This window comes from Phycodurus eques, chromosome 22 (assembly GCF_024500275.1).
Source record: "Phycodurus eques isolate BA_2022a chromosome 22, UOR_Pequ_1.1, whole genome shotgun sequence".
Taxonomy (NCBI): domain Eukaryota; kingdom Metazoa; phylum Chordata; class Actinopteri; order Syngnathiformes; family Syngnathidae; genus Phycodurus; species Phycodurus eques.
In genome coordinates, this window is record NC_084546.1 from 10,161,320 (window position 1) to 10,174,657 (window position 13,338).

Here is a 13,338-nt window from a genome sequence, read left to right on the forward strand (position 1 = left end):
AACGCATAAAATTATTATTATTTTTTTTTTTTAAACGGGACGAGAAGAAAGTGCCTGGAGCGAGCTGATTGGTTAACACGGGGATCAGAGCTGACGAGCCCAGACATGACGTGACCAGAACACTGCACAAACAGGACAGAAGGAAACACGGCTCTAGTCTCCAGATAACATGAAACAAAATTAAACCAGAACAAAGCACAATAGATAGACAGTTAGATACTAACTAGATAGATAATGGATTCATCCCGTGAAGAAAATTAAGTGACATGTTGTTTTATTAAATATATGTTTTACAGCGACTAGCCTAACACTGGTACTGTGATGAGAAATATTGAGGTGTTTATAGAAGTAAAACATTTATTATCATCAGATGAAAACTGACATCCGTTGTGTTTCGTATTGTATTTGGTGTTTGCCCAAATACTGTGCTGCTTTATGAAGTGTATTTACATTCTTTTAAGGCAGGTTTGCCACATCCAATATGGCAGACGCTCCGATGTATCGCAGCAACGGATCAAACTGATCTATTAGTTAGTGGTTCTATGGTTGCCACGAAGAAGAAAAATAACCCGTAGAAGAAGAATTGTGACCCTGCATTCTAGATCGTTTGCGGAAGTCAACATGGACAACTTGTTTAATGGCAGAGACGCATCCATAAATTCATCATTAAAAGACGGTAAAGTCATCATTGAGCAGCTGCGCCGTGACAATTATGTGCTATTGAAATATTGACAACGTCTAACTATGCGAAATCAATCATTCTGCTGTACGTATTGGTATTTGCAGAGTTCTATGCAGATTTCCTGGCGGGGGACTTCGATGTCAAGCTATATACTGCTCAAGCTATCCATCATGCTGTCATTGCTGAACAGTTAGCCAAGCTAGCGCAAGGAATCAGTCAACTTGATAAAGAGCTGCACAGCCAGGTATGAACGCCATTCACTGCACGCTTAAGACTTGGAACGGGTGGAGGAAGGTGTCAGGTGTGTCATGTGACAGAAGAGTCTCTGCTAGGATGAAGGGCCAAGTTTATAAAACAGTGGTGAGGCCAGCCATGATGTACGGATTCGAGACAGTGGCACTGAAGAGGCAACAGGAAGCAGAGCTGGAGGTGGCAGAAATGAAGATGTTGAGGTTCGCTCTCGGAGTGACCAGGTTGGATCAAATTAGAAATGAGCTCATCAGAGGGACAGCCGAGGTTCGATGTTTTGGAGACAAAGTTCGAGAGAGCCGACTTCGACGGTTTGGACACGACCAGAGGAGAAATAGTGAGTATATTGGTAGAAGGATGATGAGGATGGAGGTGCCAGGCAAGAGAGCTAGAGGGAGACCAAAGAGAAGGTTGATGGATGTCGTGAGGGAAGACATGAGGGCAGTTGGTGTTCGAGAGGAGGATGCAGGAGATGCAGGCTTACATGGAAAATGATGACCCGCTGTGGCGACCCACAAAGGAAAAGAAGCAGAAGAGTAGTAGGCCTAAGTGTTTATCAAAATCGAGGCAGAGGTTGTAGTCCTAAAAGGTTTATAAATTTATTAAAAAAAAAACAAAAAAAAACACTAACTTCAACTGAAACTAACTAAAATAATGATTCAACTAAAATGCACTCCACATAAAAGTTAGATAAAAATTGGAACTAAATGTATGAAAACAAGCAGTCCTCAGATTCCCCCCCCCCCTCCCCCCATCAAAAGCAACACATACCATGAAAATGCTTTTGTGTTCCAATTGGCACATCGTCATCCTAAATCAATGGTGTTTTACAATAGCACAGATATGTAATCGTACTTTTTTGCATTCCAGGTGGTAGCCAGACACGAGGACTTATTGGCTCAGGCAACTGGGATCGAGTCTCTGGAAGGTACACTTTTCTATCATGTATTTTACCATGAGATAGAATCGTCCTTTTTTTTTTTTTTTTTTTTTTTTTTTTTTTATAAAAACATTGTTGAAATAATTGAGATTAACAAGCCTAAACCTAATTCTTTTGTTTTCAGGGGTCCTCCAGATGATGCAGACGAGGATCAGTGCTCTACAGGCAGCTGTTGACAGGTTAACACGGTGGCCTTTGTCTGTATTCAATGGTTGGATCGTCACAGCTTTAAAAAAAAAAAAAAAAAAAATTTAATTTTTTTAATGACTGTCGCCATTATTATTGGATGCTTTTAATGTTATGGTAGGAAACAGAGGTTGACAAGTGACAATACATATTGTGTCCCACGTTTAGAATTTAGCGGACTACCCAAGGGACTGCACAGTCGTGCTACGACTGGAAAATAATTATTGCAAATATAGCATTTATGGGTCTAAGCCCTAGAAACATGATCGGAAAGAAAAAGGTAATACAGTAATCAGTTTGTGTGTGAAGGAGTATTGGGACATTGATTTAGATTTTATTACGCACCACGCCGATCAGTTTGAAATAAAAGTATCCAGATGTGATTGCGACACAGTCTTTAAACTTTAAGAGGTTTCGTGTAATATGGCATTTCGCAGCGTGTTGGGGATAGAAGCAAAGTTGTAATGTTACTGTACTTGAAATCTTTGAATTTATGACTGAAGAATGACTGAAAATGCAGTTCTTTTTAAAAAAAAAAAAAAAAAATATATTTTTTTATTCTTATTAATAGGCACGCTTCAATACCACTTTTTTTTCAGACCGATACTTGTAGGATTAGTCACTCTTGATATACTCACCGATACGGACTACCGGTACCACTAGTACATTTGATACATATAAAATATGAATTAACGCAATGGCAGATCATTGGAAACAAAGACCTTTCTTTCTTTCCTTCTGATGCGCTTGACGATTCGCCGATGTGACAAACCGTTGCAGTCTAGCGCCAACTACTGGCGAGGAGGAATGACTTGATGTCAGATTTTTACATTTTTTTCCCCTTCCGTATCGGTGGCTAGTATTGGCAGCCTTCACGAGTCCCCGATACCTTGAAATATGGCCGATATAGGCCAGATACTGATCCCTGGTATTGGTCCTCGCCCATCCCTTCGTACATATGTTTTCATAGAAAACTTTGAATTCTCCATTCTTTCTGAAAACTGTAATCATGTCTTACTGATTTTGTTTGGTTTGAAATGCTCTTACATTTTCCACACACGTTCCGAGAAGAATAAGACAATAACGAAGCCTGGTGTTACGCTGTCTTAATAAAGGGTGTCCTAATTGTCTTAAGCAATGTAACGCATGCCTGTATTTTTAGGATAAGAACCAAAATAGTTGACCCATACAACAAGATCGTGGCCAGGATAACTCAGCTCGGCAGATTACAGGTAAGGCCGCCATATTCTTTCCAGATGCCATGCGTGGTAGTGGACCAGAGTTTATATTTCTAGCATAATTTAAACCTGCATACGTTCGGCATTGCTCATGTCAGGAATGCTACTGAAAGTAGTAGCTTATCTCCATCGCATGCTTCTGCTGTCCCTGCACTGCCCAGGTGGCCTGTGACCTTCTGAGGAGAATTATTCGGATCTTGCACCTAAGTAAGAGGCTTCAGGTTCAGCTTCAGGGTGGCGGTCGGGAGATAACGAAGGCTGCTCACAGTCTCAACGAACTAGGTCAGGGCATGCAGTAAATAGTTTCACCAAACCTGGAAAAGATGAATGCTGCAAGACACATTTTACTGTTACATTTCACTCACTTCAGATATGGTGTTTTTGAGCTCATTCTCTATTCACACTGCCACATATGCCACACAACTAACAACATTAACTATTGTTTGTCTTTCCTTTCCCCACAAATCCTCCAGATTATCTGTCACAAGGAGTCGATTTGAGCGGCATTGAGGTGATTGAGAATGATCTGGTGCTGATCAGTAGAGCAAGGCTGGAGGTGGAGAACCAGGCCAAGCGATTGTTGGAGCAGGGCACAGAGATTCAGGTACGAAACCACACATGCAAAAAAGAAGAATCATGAGGAGGACTGTGCAAAGAGAGACTGTACTGTTGAGTGGAAAGGAACTCTATCTACTATATTACTTTTAAATACAATATTGATCTTGTATTCTAATAAGCTGAAAAAGGAATAGAACAATGCGTTTGAAATACAAATGTGAGCTTTCCCTAATGATGATGGTGTTCATAGAGGATTGAATTTGCAGACTGATACTGATACTGTTCATGTAATTGACTAAATTTGGACACAGGCGGTTTTCAGCCAGCGACATGCACGCTGAATTCAATGACTTTGTTGCTTAAAGACTCGATAGTGTACATTTATGTGATTGACCATGTTTCAAAGGATTCCTAAACTTAACCGGTGTGCGTCTCATTCTCTAAACTATATTCCAAATTCCGGTTGAAACCCCCTGCCCAAGGCCGGTGTGCATTTTTTTTTTTTTCTTCTTTTGTTTATGCGTTTTCCTCTGTGTCCGGCAGAATCCGACGCAAGTTGGCACAGCCTTGCAGGTGTTCTACAACCTCGGTAGTCTGAGGGAGACGGTCAGCTCTGTTGTGGGCGCTTACCAGACTAGCATACAAGACAGCATCAAAAGTGCTCTGGACATTAAGGGCCTGACACAGCCAGCCAACCCTAGAGGTGAACGCATATCAATGAGTGTCTCTTCGAAAGAAACACTGTTTGTATATTTACGTGTACTTTGCAAACATGGCTTTATGTTCGTCCTAATCCACGAGTCAGGAGAAGTTGAAGTCACGTAGCGTTGTATTGATAACAGGGAGAAGTGGCCCAGATTGAGTGTGCCCTTAAATGTGTGACGGGAGTCATTCTGCATCATCGGCGTATGAACAGTGCAGTTGAATTTGGGGGGAGTTTGATACCATTATTACAAGTCTCTTCCTTCTCAATGCTTTTATTTTATTTTATAGGTGAGAGTGCCATAAAGTTAAGGCATTTTGAACCGCCTGTTTAAATGTTTTTTTTTTTTTTTTTAAGTCCTTTTTTGGGAGGTGGGGGAAACCTGAAAACACAGATCTGGCCACCATTACTGATTTTGTTCGAAGTTCTACTGTAATACAGTTTTGAAAAATTGCCGATTGACTTGTGCAAGAAGCTTATAGATTGTCGGGAAGACATTTTTGGAGGCTGTGGTCCTTGCTAAATGTGAGCAACCTAATAATAACATAGGATGCATTTATCATTGTCCAGGGCCATATTTTCCAATTTTTCCTGGAAACTCTACTACTACTGTATATCTAGAAAAGGGTGGCGAAAATAAGGGTGGCCATAACTGTACACTCAAATGTATTTCCTTAAAGGAATTGAAAGCGTAGCCAACGGGATTTGTGCCCTCAGGTGCCCCTGGGAGAGCAGTACTCCCAACTCCAGGCAGCACAGCAGCTTTCCGTGCTGCTCTCTGGACAAACCTGGAGAAACTCATGGACCAGATATTCGCCGCATGCAAACAGGTAAGGAACTCTAGAATGACAGCCAATCTAGTCAGATACATTTTGATTTTCAGCAAGTCTGCATTTTAAGTTTAAAAAAAAAAAAAAAAAGATAATAATTATTTATTACATTTTTCTTAGGTGCAACATCTTCAGACGGTCCTGATGAAGAAGAGAGACCCTGTCACTCATAGGTGTTTCATCGATGAGATTATTAAGGTTAGTCACGACCACTGTTCAGCATTCAAGTGAAACATTTACCTGTATTGCATTTTATTTATTTCCCCCCCCCCCCCCCCCCCCCCATTGCTAAACTAAACTGAAAGTAATTGTAATTTGACCAAAAGTGAGAATGTATACGTCATAATATCTAATTACAGGATGGTGAGCCTGATATACTTTACACCTTTTGGACTGACGTAACTAAAACATTAAGAGAAGAGTTTCACAAGGCAACTCAAGGTGAGTTTTTTTTTTTTTTTTTTTTTTTTTTTTTGCTTGTAATATACTAATGCAATAAGAATTAAAAAAAAATAATAATAATAACGTGGTTGATGGGGTGAAGAGTGTAGTGAAGCAGATCAATGTGACATCTTGTTTTCCGTACAACAGCCTCATCTTTCCTGAAGCAAGCGTTTGAAGGAGAATATCCCAAATTGCTGCGGCTGTACAATGAGCTATGGCGCCGCCTCGAGCAGTATAGTGCCAGCCTGCACAGCTCACTCATAAACAGTGGCGGTATGGATGGCACCTTTGAGCCAGAAACAGACAGCCTTGACCTATTCTCTCAAAGCAATCAAGACCACAAGTAAGCATTTCACCTAAATAACGAATCCATTTGAATCGCAGGTGAACGTCGTCTCAATTATCACATGACCTTTCACAACAAAACATTAGCGTGTAAATACGTAGGTTGGGCTTACGCTAAGATCAAGCCGAACGAAGCATGAATTAGTATGGAAGACTGTTTATGGAAACGACTGAGTACTTTGAGTTGACTGTTCGCCACGACAACTTCAAATTCTGCCAAACAAGTGCGGCGTAACCAGAAGTGCGCAGTTAATAAATCTGCAGATTGCAACAATAATCGAAACAAATCTGTGGCCGTTAACCATTTGAACATGTCCAACTTTTCATGTTTCGTTAAAAACATGATAAACGCTGAACTTATCTGATCTCCGGCCAGTAACGTCATACATATGAAAGAGTAGGGACATTAAGAGGAAACTTGTTTATATGACGTAACGCCTTCCGTTTTCGAAAACGGGGATAAGCACCAGACAGGCATTCCAAGCGAGGAAAATGCGGAGTAACATCGTCTTTGTCTTCAGTTTCATTCACAAAATCGAACAGGGTGCATCCGGCCACAGACACACACAGACTAGTTTATTTTCTAATATGGCCGCCGACAACCGCGCAAGGGGGCCGACGTCTTCAAATCCTGTGATCGGGGGATGCGTTTGGATTTGATTTGAAATGACACGCAGTTTTCAACCGGCGTTGTCTCCGCTTGGCTCAAATGCACTGCATCGAAATGTCCAAATGTTTTCTCGTGTGCAATGTTTCGTGTGCGTGCTGTTTTCGAGCCTCTAACATTGCCCCCCGTTTGATGAATGATTAGTGCTGGTGAAGGGCGAGACATCTGAAGTTGGCAAATTGTAAGTTTTTCAAATCAGAGTCACCCTATAAACAGTCCACGCCTCTTTATTTGTGTCTGTGCAGCGCCAAGAGGGCTCTCAAGGATTCTCTTCACCCGTACGAAGCAGCTTACCTCTCCAAGTCTCTCTCTCGCCTGTTTGATCCGATAAACCTCGTGTTTCCAATGGGTGGGCGCAACCCCCCCTCCAATGATGAGTTGGACAGCATCATCAAGACTATCAGCAGGCGAGTACTTTACATGCCAGTTACTTTTCCCTGAGTGCCTTTGACCGCCTTTTCCACACATTTCAAATATTATTTCAATAACTAATGAAAAGCTGTCAAATGGCCTCGTTTTGTGTGCAGCGAGCTGAATGTAGCATCTATGGATTCCGACCTCTCTCTCGCTGTCGCCAAGAATGCTGCCAAGACCGTTCAACTCTTCTGTGTCAAGTCTGAGCAGCTGGTACGTTTATATGCTGTATCCAAAATAGTGATGGAGATGATTCATAAAGCGCTAATTTCCTTTACTTGCTGTAGTTGTGTACTCAGAGCGATGCCAGTCAGGTGATTGGTCCGTTATCGGAAGGACAGAGGAGGAACACTGCAGTGGTCAACTCACTCCATCGTCTGCAGCAGGCTGTTACCAAGGTAAGATGAAGATTCTAAAATTCCTGCAACATGGGCTATAGTCTCCTGATCACATGGGAGAATATGGCCCTATGATTCTAAAAGAAGAGCAACAATTTCAAATAAGACAAGTCAATATTTGACTGTCTTTTTGTTCTTTTTTTCCCCAGATCATTTCTGGTTTGGGGTCAAGTCTGACAGCTCCCGCAGAGGCCCTTTCTTCTTCTTTGGAGGTGATCAACTTAATACAGCAATTGTATTGTCTTGTTTTTTTTTTTTTTTTTTTTGTCACCACAAACTGCATATGGTCAGTGGATTCGGTCATTTTTAAACACGAAAGAATGGAAAGAAAAAGAGCACTTGATTGGCTATATGATTCTAATGTGGCCAATGACTCGCATACGGCGAATTGGGTGCTTGTTCTTATCAGCAATTCTGAATTGTACGTCGTTTGGAACAGGCGAATTTCAAGTTATGACCGTACATCTCAGCATTGTGCCAAGTGGCGTTTTCCTCCCTTCCTATTTTGTTGTTAGGAAGTGCACGCCCTGATGAGCAGTGCAGTGCAGCCTCTCTTGCAGTCCGTAAATGATTCTGTAGAGGCCATCATCATCACGCTACACCAGGAGGACTTCGCAGGGTCAGTTATTTATTTATTTAAAAAAAAAAAAAAAAAAACCCTTTATCACGATAAAGATACAAATGTACACAGGAATAGTGATTTCAGGCTGAAGTAGTTGTAAAAGACTGAGTGGGGAAAAAAATAATCTATAGTATTTTTTTTTTTTTTAACAGCAGTTTTTGTCAGTATTCTGCAATTTTAGTGTCCATGATGTTTTAGAGCCCCTAACGTTGCCTCGTTTGAAGAATGATTGGTACTGGTTAAGGGCGAGACGTTTTAGCTTGGCACACTGTAACTGTGAGGCTCACTGTGTGCTAATTTGACACGGTTTCTTTCTGTTTGTGTGTGTCGCAGCAAGCTGCCCAATCCTGCTAAGCCTGATGTTCTCTGCTCACTCTACATGAAGGAGTTGCAGGGCTTTATCTCCAGAGTAATGAGTGACTACTTCCGACACTTCGAGTGTACGGACTTCATCTACGAAAGCACCGAGTCCATTGCTCGGAGAGCCATCGAGCTGTTCGTGCGGCACGCCAGCTTGTTGCGCCCACTGGGCGAAGGCGGAAAGATGCGCTTGGCCGCTGACTTCGCACAAGTTAGGGCTTAAAAGAATGTCTTCAATTGACTGATTAAGTTGTCCCACATGATTTAGAATATTTGTACTACCCCCCCCCCCCTCCTAAGATGGAGCTGGCTGTGGCTCCACTATGCAGAAGAGTGTCTGATTTGGGGAAACCTTACAGAGTGCTTCGATCCTTTCGGTACGTAGGCTTTGTTGAATCTCACAAGTGCTCGGTGCTTTAACTTCCGCTAACCAAAAGCTTGCGCGTAATGAGGGAGAGGGAGAGTCAAATCTCGAAGTATTTTTCTGGCCCGTGAAAAATCTGACTTCTTTGTCATATTTTACAAAAGACGACTTTTATTTGTTAATCTTGTACATGACTGTTGATCCTACGGTTATCTTTCAGGCCGCTGCTGTTTCAGACAAGCAATCTGGTTGTCAAGAGCCCAGCTGTGGGTGACTTGATTCCTCACAGCACTGTGCTTCACTTCCTCTTCACCAGGGCTCCGTCTGAGCTCAAGTCACCTTACCAGGTCTGTATACATAACACTCGTTGATCACTGAATAATGTATATATTTTTTTAAATAATCAAACTTGGTTAAAATGCCATTTTTAGGAGCGTGTGCAGCTTACACGGCAGTATAATATTCCCGTGTGTCACCCACAGAGAGCAGAGTGGTCCATCGCTCGTTACTCCCAGTGGCTGGATGACCATCCCTCAGAGAGAGACCGTCTCACGCTCATCAGGTAGTCGCCTCAACAGTAATGGACAAGATGGTCATTGGAAATCCCCTTTTAACTGCACAAAGTAAGGCGATAGTATAGAAATAAAGGTGGAATTTGCGTCCAAAGTCCCACACCATGTACAGTTGAAACCAGAAGTCACGATACGCAAACCAATCATCAATCATTCATATGATACCCAAGACAATTAGGCTACACACGTAGAGGACTTTTCACATGCTAATTTGTTAATATGAATATTATTCCGATCAGGTTGTCCACTTCGCACAGAAATTGCTTTGCACCAAACCATGACAATTGCAAGACGTAAAGCTGATCATGTGAATATTTCTCTTTGGGGTCTGCTCTTCAACAGGGGCACTTTGGAGGCGTACGTCCAGTCTGTCAGGGCTCGGCAGGGGAAGGAGTTTGCACCAGTCTATCCCATAATGCTCCAGCTATTGCAGAGAGCCACTGCATCGGAAGTGAAAGGATGACGACGACCGAATACTTAAAATGGTTCTTCACTACTCTATTCTCTCTTCGAACGTGTATTTCAGTCTTAGGTTTTTCTTTTTTCCCCCCAGTCGAAACGAATGAAAAATGAATCTTTGTCCAAAATGTTATTGCAACAAATGGTAAGTGAATATCTAGAAGTTTCTCTCTACAGAAGGCAGTCATTCTTGGTTTATTTTACTGTTTGCATGGTGACCTTGAAAGGCACCTATAAATAAAAGGAGTTATAATTATTATTCTACTGGAAAGTAAACGTGAGGCTTCCAAAATATGAAGCGCAGTTCTTTGTTTACCAGCCGAGCTCCCCTTAAGTTACATTAGGTGAGTATTATTATAATTTTTTTTTCCCCCAGGCAGTATGAGTAACAATTGTATTCACTCTAAATTGCATTAACAAAGATTTCCCAAATAATTTGGATGCAACGGAGTGTAAATGATAGACTAGATATCTAAGGGGAACTATTTTATTAATAATGACCAGTAATATTCACAAATGTTTTCAGATGGGCCATTTCCACTGGTTGGGAGGAGCCTCCTCAATCAGCGGTTCCCATGGTTTCCACTCGGCCATTTTTCTTGACAGAGCCAGCTCACACTCTGCCTGTAAACAAAAATAACGTGTTCATTGTCATTCACACCTCTTCGGTAAAGGAACCGGTTTAGTAGAACTCTAATTGTCAGGCTTCTGCAAAATCACTACAAGACCTAATAAAGTTGAACTTTACATACACTATATAAAAAGATACGCTTTTTTTTTTTTTTCCTCTCACGGCCTGGTAATCCAGTCTATAGGACCATACATGCATGGTGATGGTGATTTCTAATGTATACGACGACAGGACATCGACTCATTTGTATCATTGAATTCAAATGAAATGGTTTTGATGTACCACATCTGTGAAAATGTTTAAATATAATTTGCCTTTGTTGGTGTACTGTAAACAACTTTCCAAAATAGTAGACAACCTAGCACAGTGTCTGTCAACAGCCTGCCAGTCGGTTTGGGGTGCAAATGAGGTGACCGCAAGTCACGCGGTGAAGTTCACCAACTCCTGCTGTACTAACATTCACGTTGGATTTTCTCATCATTCAACAATGATACATTTTGAAATTCGCGACAGCGGCACGGTTAAAACATTACCTGGAAAATGACCTCTTCAATCTGTCCACCATTGATCTTCTTTTCCAAATTCTCAACATCAGACTCCTGTGAGCAAAACATTTGCATCGGAGAGATCAGAAAACTTTTATGAATAACATTTTATTGTCAATGATATTCGAAATGTGTCCGTCGTTCAAAACCAATAAGTTCCTGCTTGGCATGTTGTGCTTTTTGTTTTGTTAAAGAAATAGCCTCAAGAAGAAAATGCACTGGAAGTAAAATTAAAATAAGACAAGCATCACGACTGTCACTTACCAAAGTTATCATCTTAAGTGCCTGTGGTTCAAATATCGTAGCCAACGAACAAAATCACTAGAACAGTTTGTTGGACCCTCTGTTGTTTTCCTTGAGTTAAGGTTTAAAGTTTCATTTGCTCCGTGTTGGGTTTCAAAGTGTCGCCACTGACACAGTCTCATTGCAAAGTAGTGTAGACTTGTTTTGTTCTCTTTAAGCACACATACAGTTTGAATAAAATGTCATTGTCGCTTTTAAAAGTGCCCATCAATGTGTGTTGTTATTATTATTATTATTTTTTTTAATATTGAGAAGTTAAACTCACCGTTTTGATGTGGCTAAACCTCTCATTGACCAACTGTTCCGTATACTTCCTGTAGGCAGCGTCTTGCGGCATGGTCTGCAGCGATGCCAGGATTTTGGAGTAAAGAACCCTCAATCGCTGAAACAGTCAAGTGCAGTTTTATGTGGTGATAGGTCACAATCATATCAGAGCACTTAACGGGCCCAAAACTAAGGTAAAGTAATTGGTAAAAGTTTCTGGTTATTTTATCCCCATATGCAGTTGTGAGGTTTGTGTATTAATATTCAATGACTCAGTTGTAAGGGTTTTTAGTGGCCGGGTAAAAACACAAGCTCATGTCTACAACAACAGCCCATGCTGACATGGTGTGAAGAGGCAATTTCCTTGGTTAACCAGTTCCACTACTCCTCACACTAGACACTTTTCAACTACAAGTACTGTGGTTGGAGGAAATAGAGCTAAACTTTGCTCTTGACTTGCATTTGTTCCCGTTGGTATTGTTAGGAGTGTGTGCATTAGCTATTGTCAGGCTAAGGTTGGTATTTGTGAATTTATTTCAATAAAACTCTTGACTCTGGCTTGTATTTTAAACAGATAAGGTACTCGGTAAGGTTTCTTTATCTGCCATAGATCATTAGTCCAGTTGACCTATAAAGCTGACTGTATCAGTATTTGAGTAACTGTTCTACACTAAACTTTAAAAAACAAACAAAAAAAAAACTCCACAATGCACTAAAGTCACAATAAATGAACCGCAATATAGCGAGGGTTTACTGTACATTGGTACCTTGTTCGGTGAACACGCTCATATCCCAAAATCACTTAAATGAATAGGAATCAACTAATCCGTTCCGGTCTGTGTGCCTAATGTCAACCTCTTACCTCATGTGGATTTTGGGACACTGCCAGGCCAACCAGGCCGGTTGTCTGCAAGGGAGAACATTAGGAGACTTTTTAAAACAAGGTCTTGATTTGAACTAACACATCTCATGTTTTCTAAGGAACCTTTTTACAGCATTATTAGAAGATGATGCATTTACGTTGGTTGATATCATTGGAGAATAGCAAAACAAAAAACCCCCCAAAAAAAGGCACATTTGCCACCAGTGTTTTGCTGAACGTGTTTATTTATGTTGGTTAAAAACACGTCGCATGTAATTTTTTTTTTTTTTTTTAAAAGTCTTGTATTACAGCTGTGGTCGCTCACTTAAACGGTGCCTATGAAACACATATCGCCATGTGGTTAGTGTGAATATCGCGGAAATGTTGCATTACCATGCTAAATACTCGCGTTGAATAGCCCATGAAACGAATTAAGCTCCAAACTAGCTCAATCGGTCACGTTCAACGATGCCGATGACGTCTCCTACAAAATAATCTTGGATAGCGATGATTAAACAATTGAAAACATCATATTCCTCATTTTCATCTTTCGGGCTGATATCAAAATCTCAACATTGACCTCTACTTTTACCTTTTTCAAGAGTCCAGCCATGGCATCACACAGGACGGTGTGTCAGCGTCATTTCCGGCGACTGGTTATGACGTCGCGAAAAGTGAGCGACGTGCTTCCGGCTGCCACCT

General features: G+C 41.2%; 2 protein-coding genes across 3 annotated transcripts; one reads left to right on the plus strand and one right to left on the minus strand.

Annotated features, from left to right (window-relative positions):
- Positions 1–597: 597 nt before the first annotated feature.
- Positions 598–12,262, plus strand: cog5 (component of oligomeric golgi complex 5). Of its 2 annotated transcripts, none has more exons than XR_009767537.1 (22): positions 598–676; positions 787–926; positions 1,802–1,859; positions 1,996–2,050; positions 3,220–3,289; positions 3,457–3,577; positions 3,769–3,899; positions 4,397–4,556; positions 5,274–5,386; positions 5,507–5,584; positions 5,746–5,827; positions 5,978–6,173; positions 7,088–7,249; positions 7,370–7,469; positions 7,544–7,654; positions 7,804–7,866; positions 8,170–8,273; positions 8,610–8,847; positions 8,937–9,013; positions 9,221–9,347; positions 9,483–9,623; positions 9,915–9,994. XR_009767537.1 is itself a non-coding variant. In XM_061667674.1 (22 exons), the coding sequence occupies exons 1-22, from the start codon at positions 622–624 to the stop codon at positions 10,033–10,035; spliced, it is 2,442 nt and encodes an 813-aa protein (XP_061523658.1). In that variant the 5' UTR covers positions 598–621; the 3' UTR covers positions 10,036–12,262. The 2 variants fall into 2 exon arrangements, 1 of the variants encoding a protein (XP_061523658.1); XM_061667674.1 differs by having other exon boundaries at positions 9,483–9,562; positions 9,915–12,262.
- Positions 10,505–13,315, minus strand: ndufa5 (NADH:ubiquinone oxidoreductase subunit A5). Its single transcript, XM_061667675.1, has 5 exons — positions 13,229–13,315; positions 12,637–12,681; positions 11,776–11,892; positions 11,196–11,261; positions 10,505–10,655 (listed from the first exon to the last, which is right to left on the minus strand). The coding sequence occupies exons 1-5, from the start codon at positions 13,247–13,249 to the stop codon at positions 10,554–10,556; spliced, it is 351 nt and encodes a 116-aa protein (XP_061523659.1). The 5' UTR covers positions 13,250–13,315; the 3' UTR covers positions 10,505–10,553.
- Between the last annotated feature and the right edge of the window lie 23 nt (positions 13,316–13,338).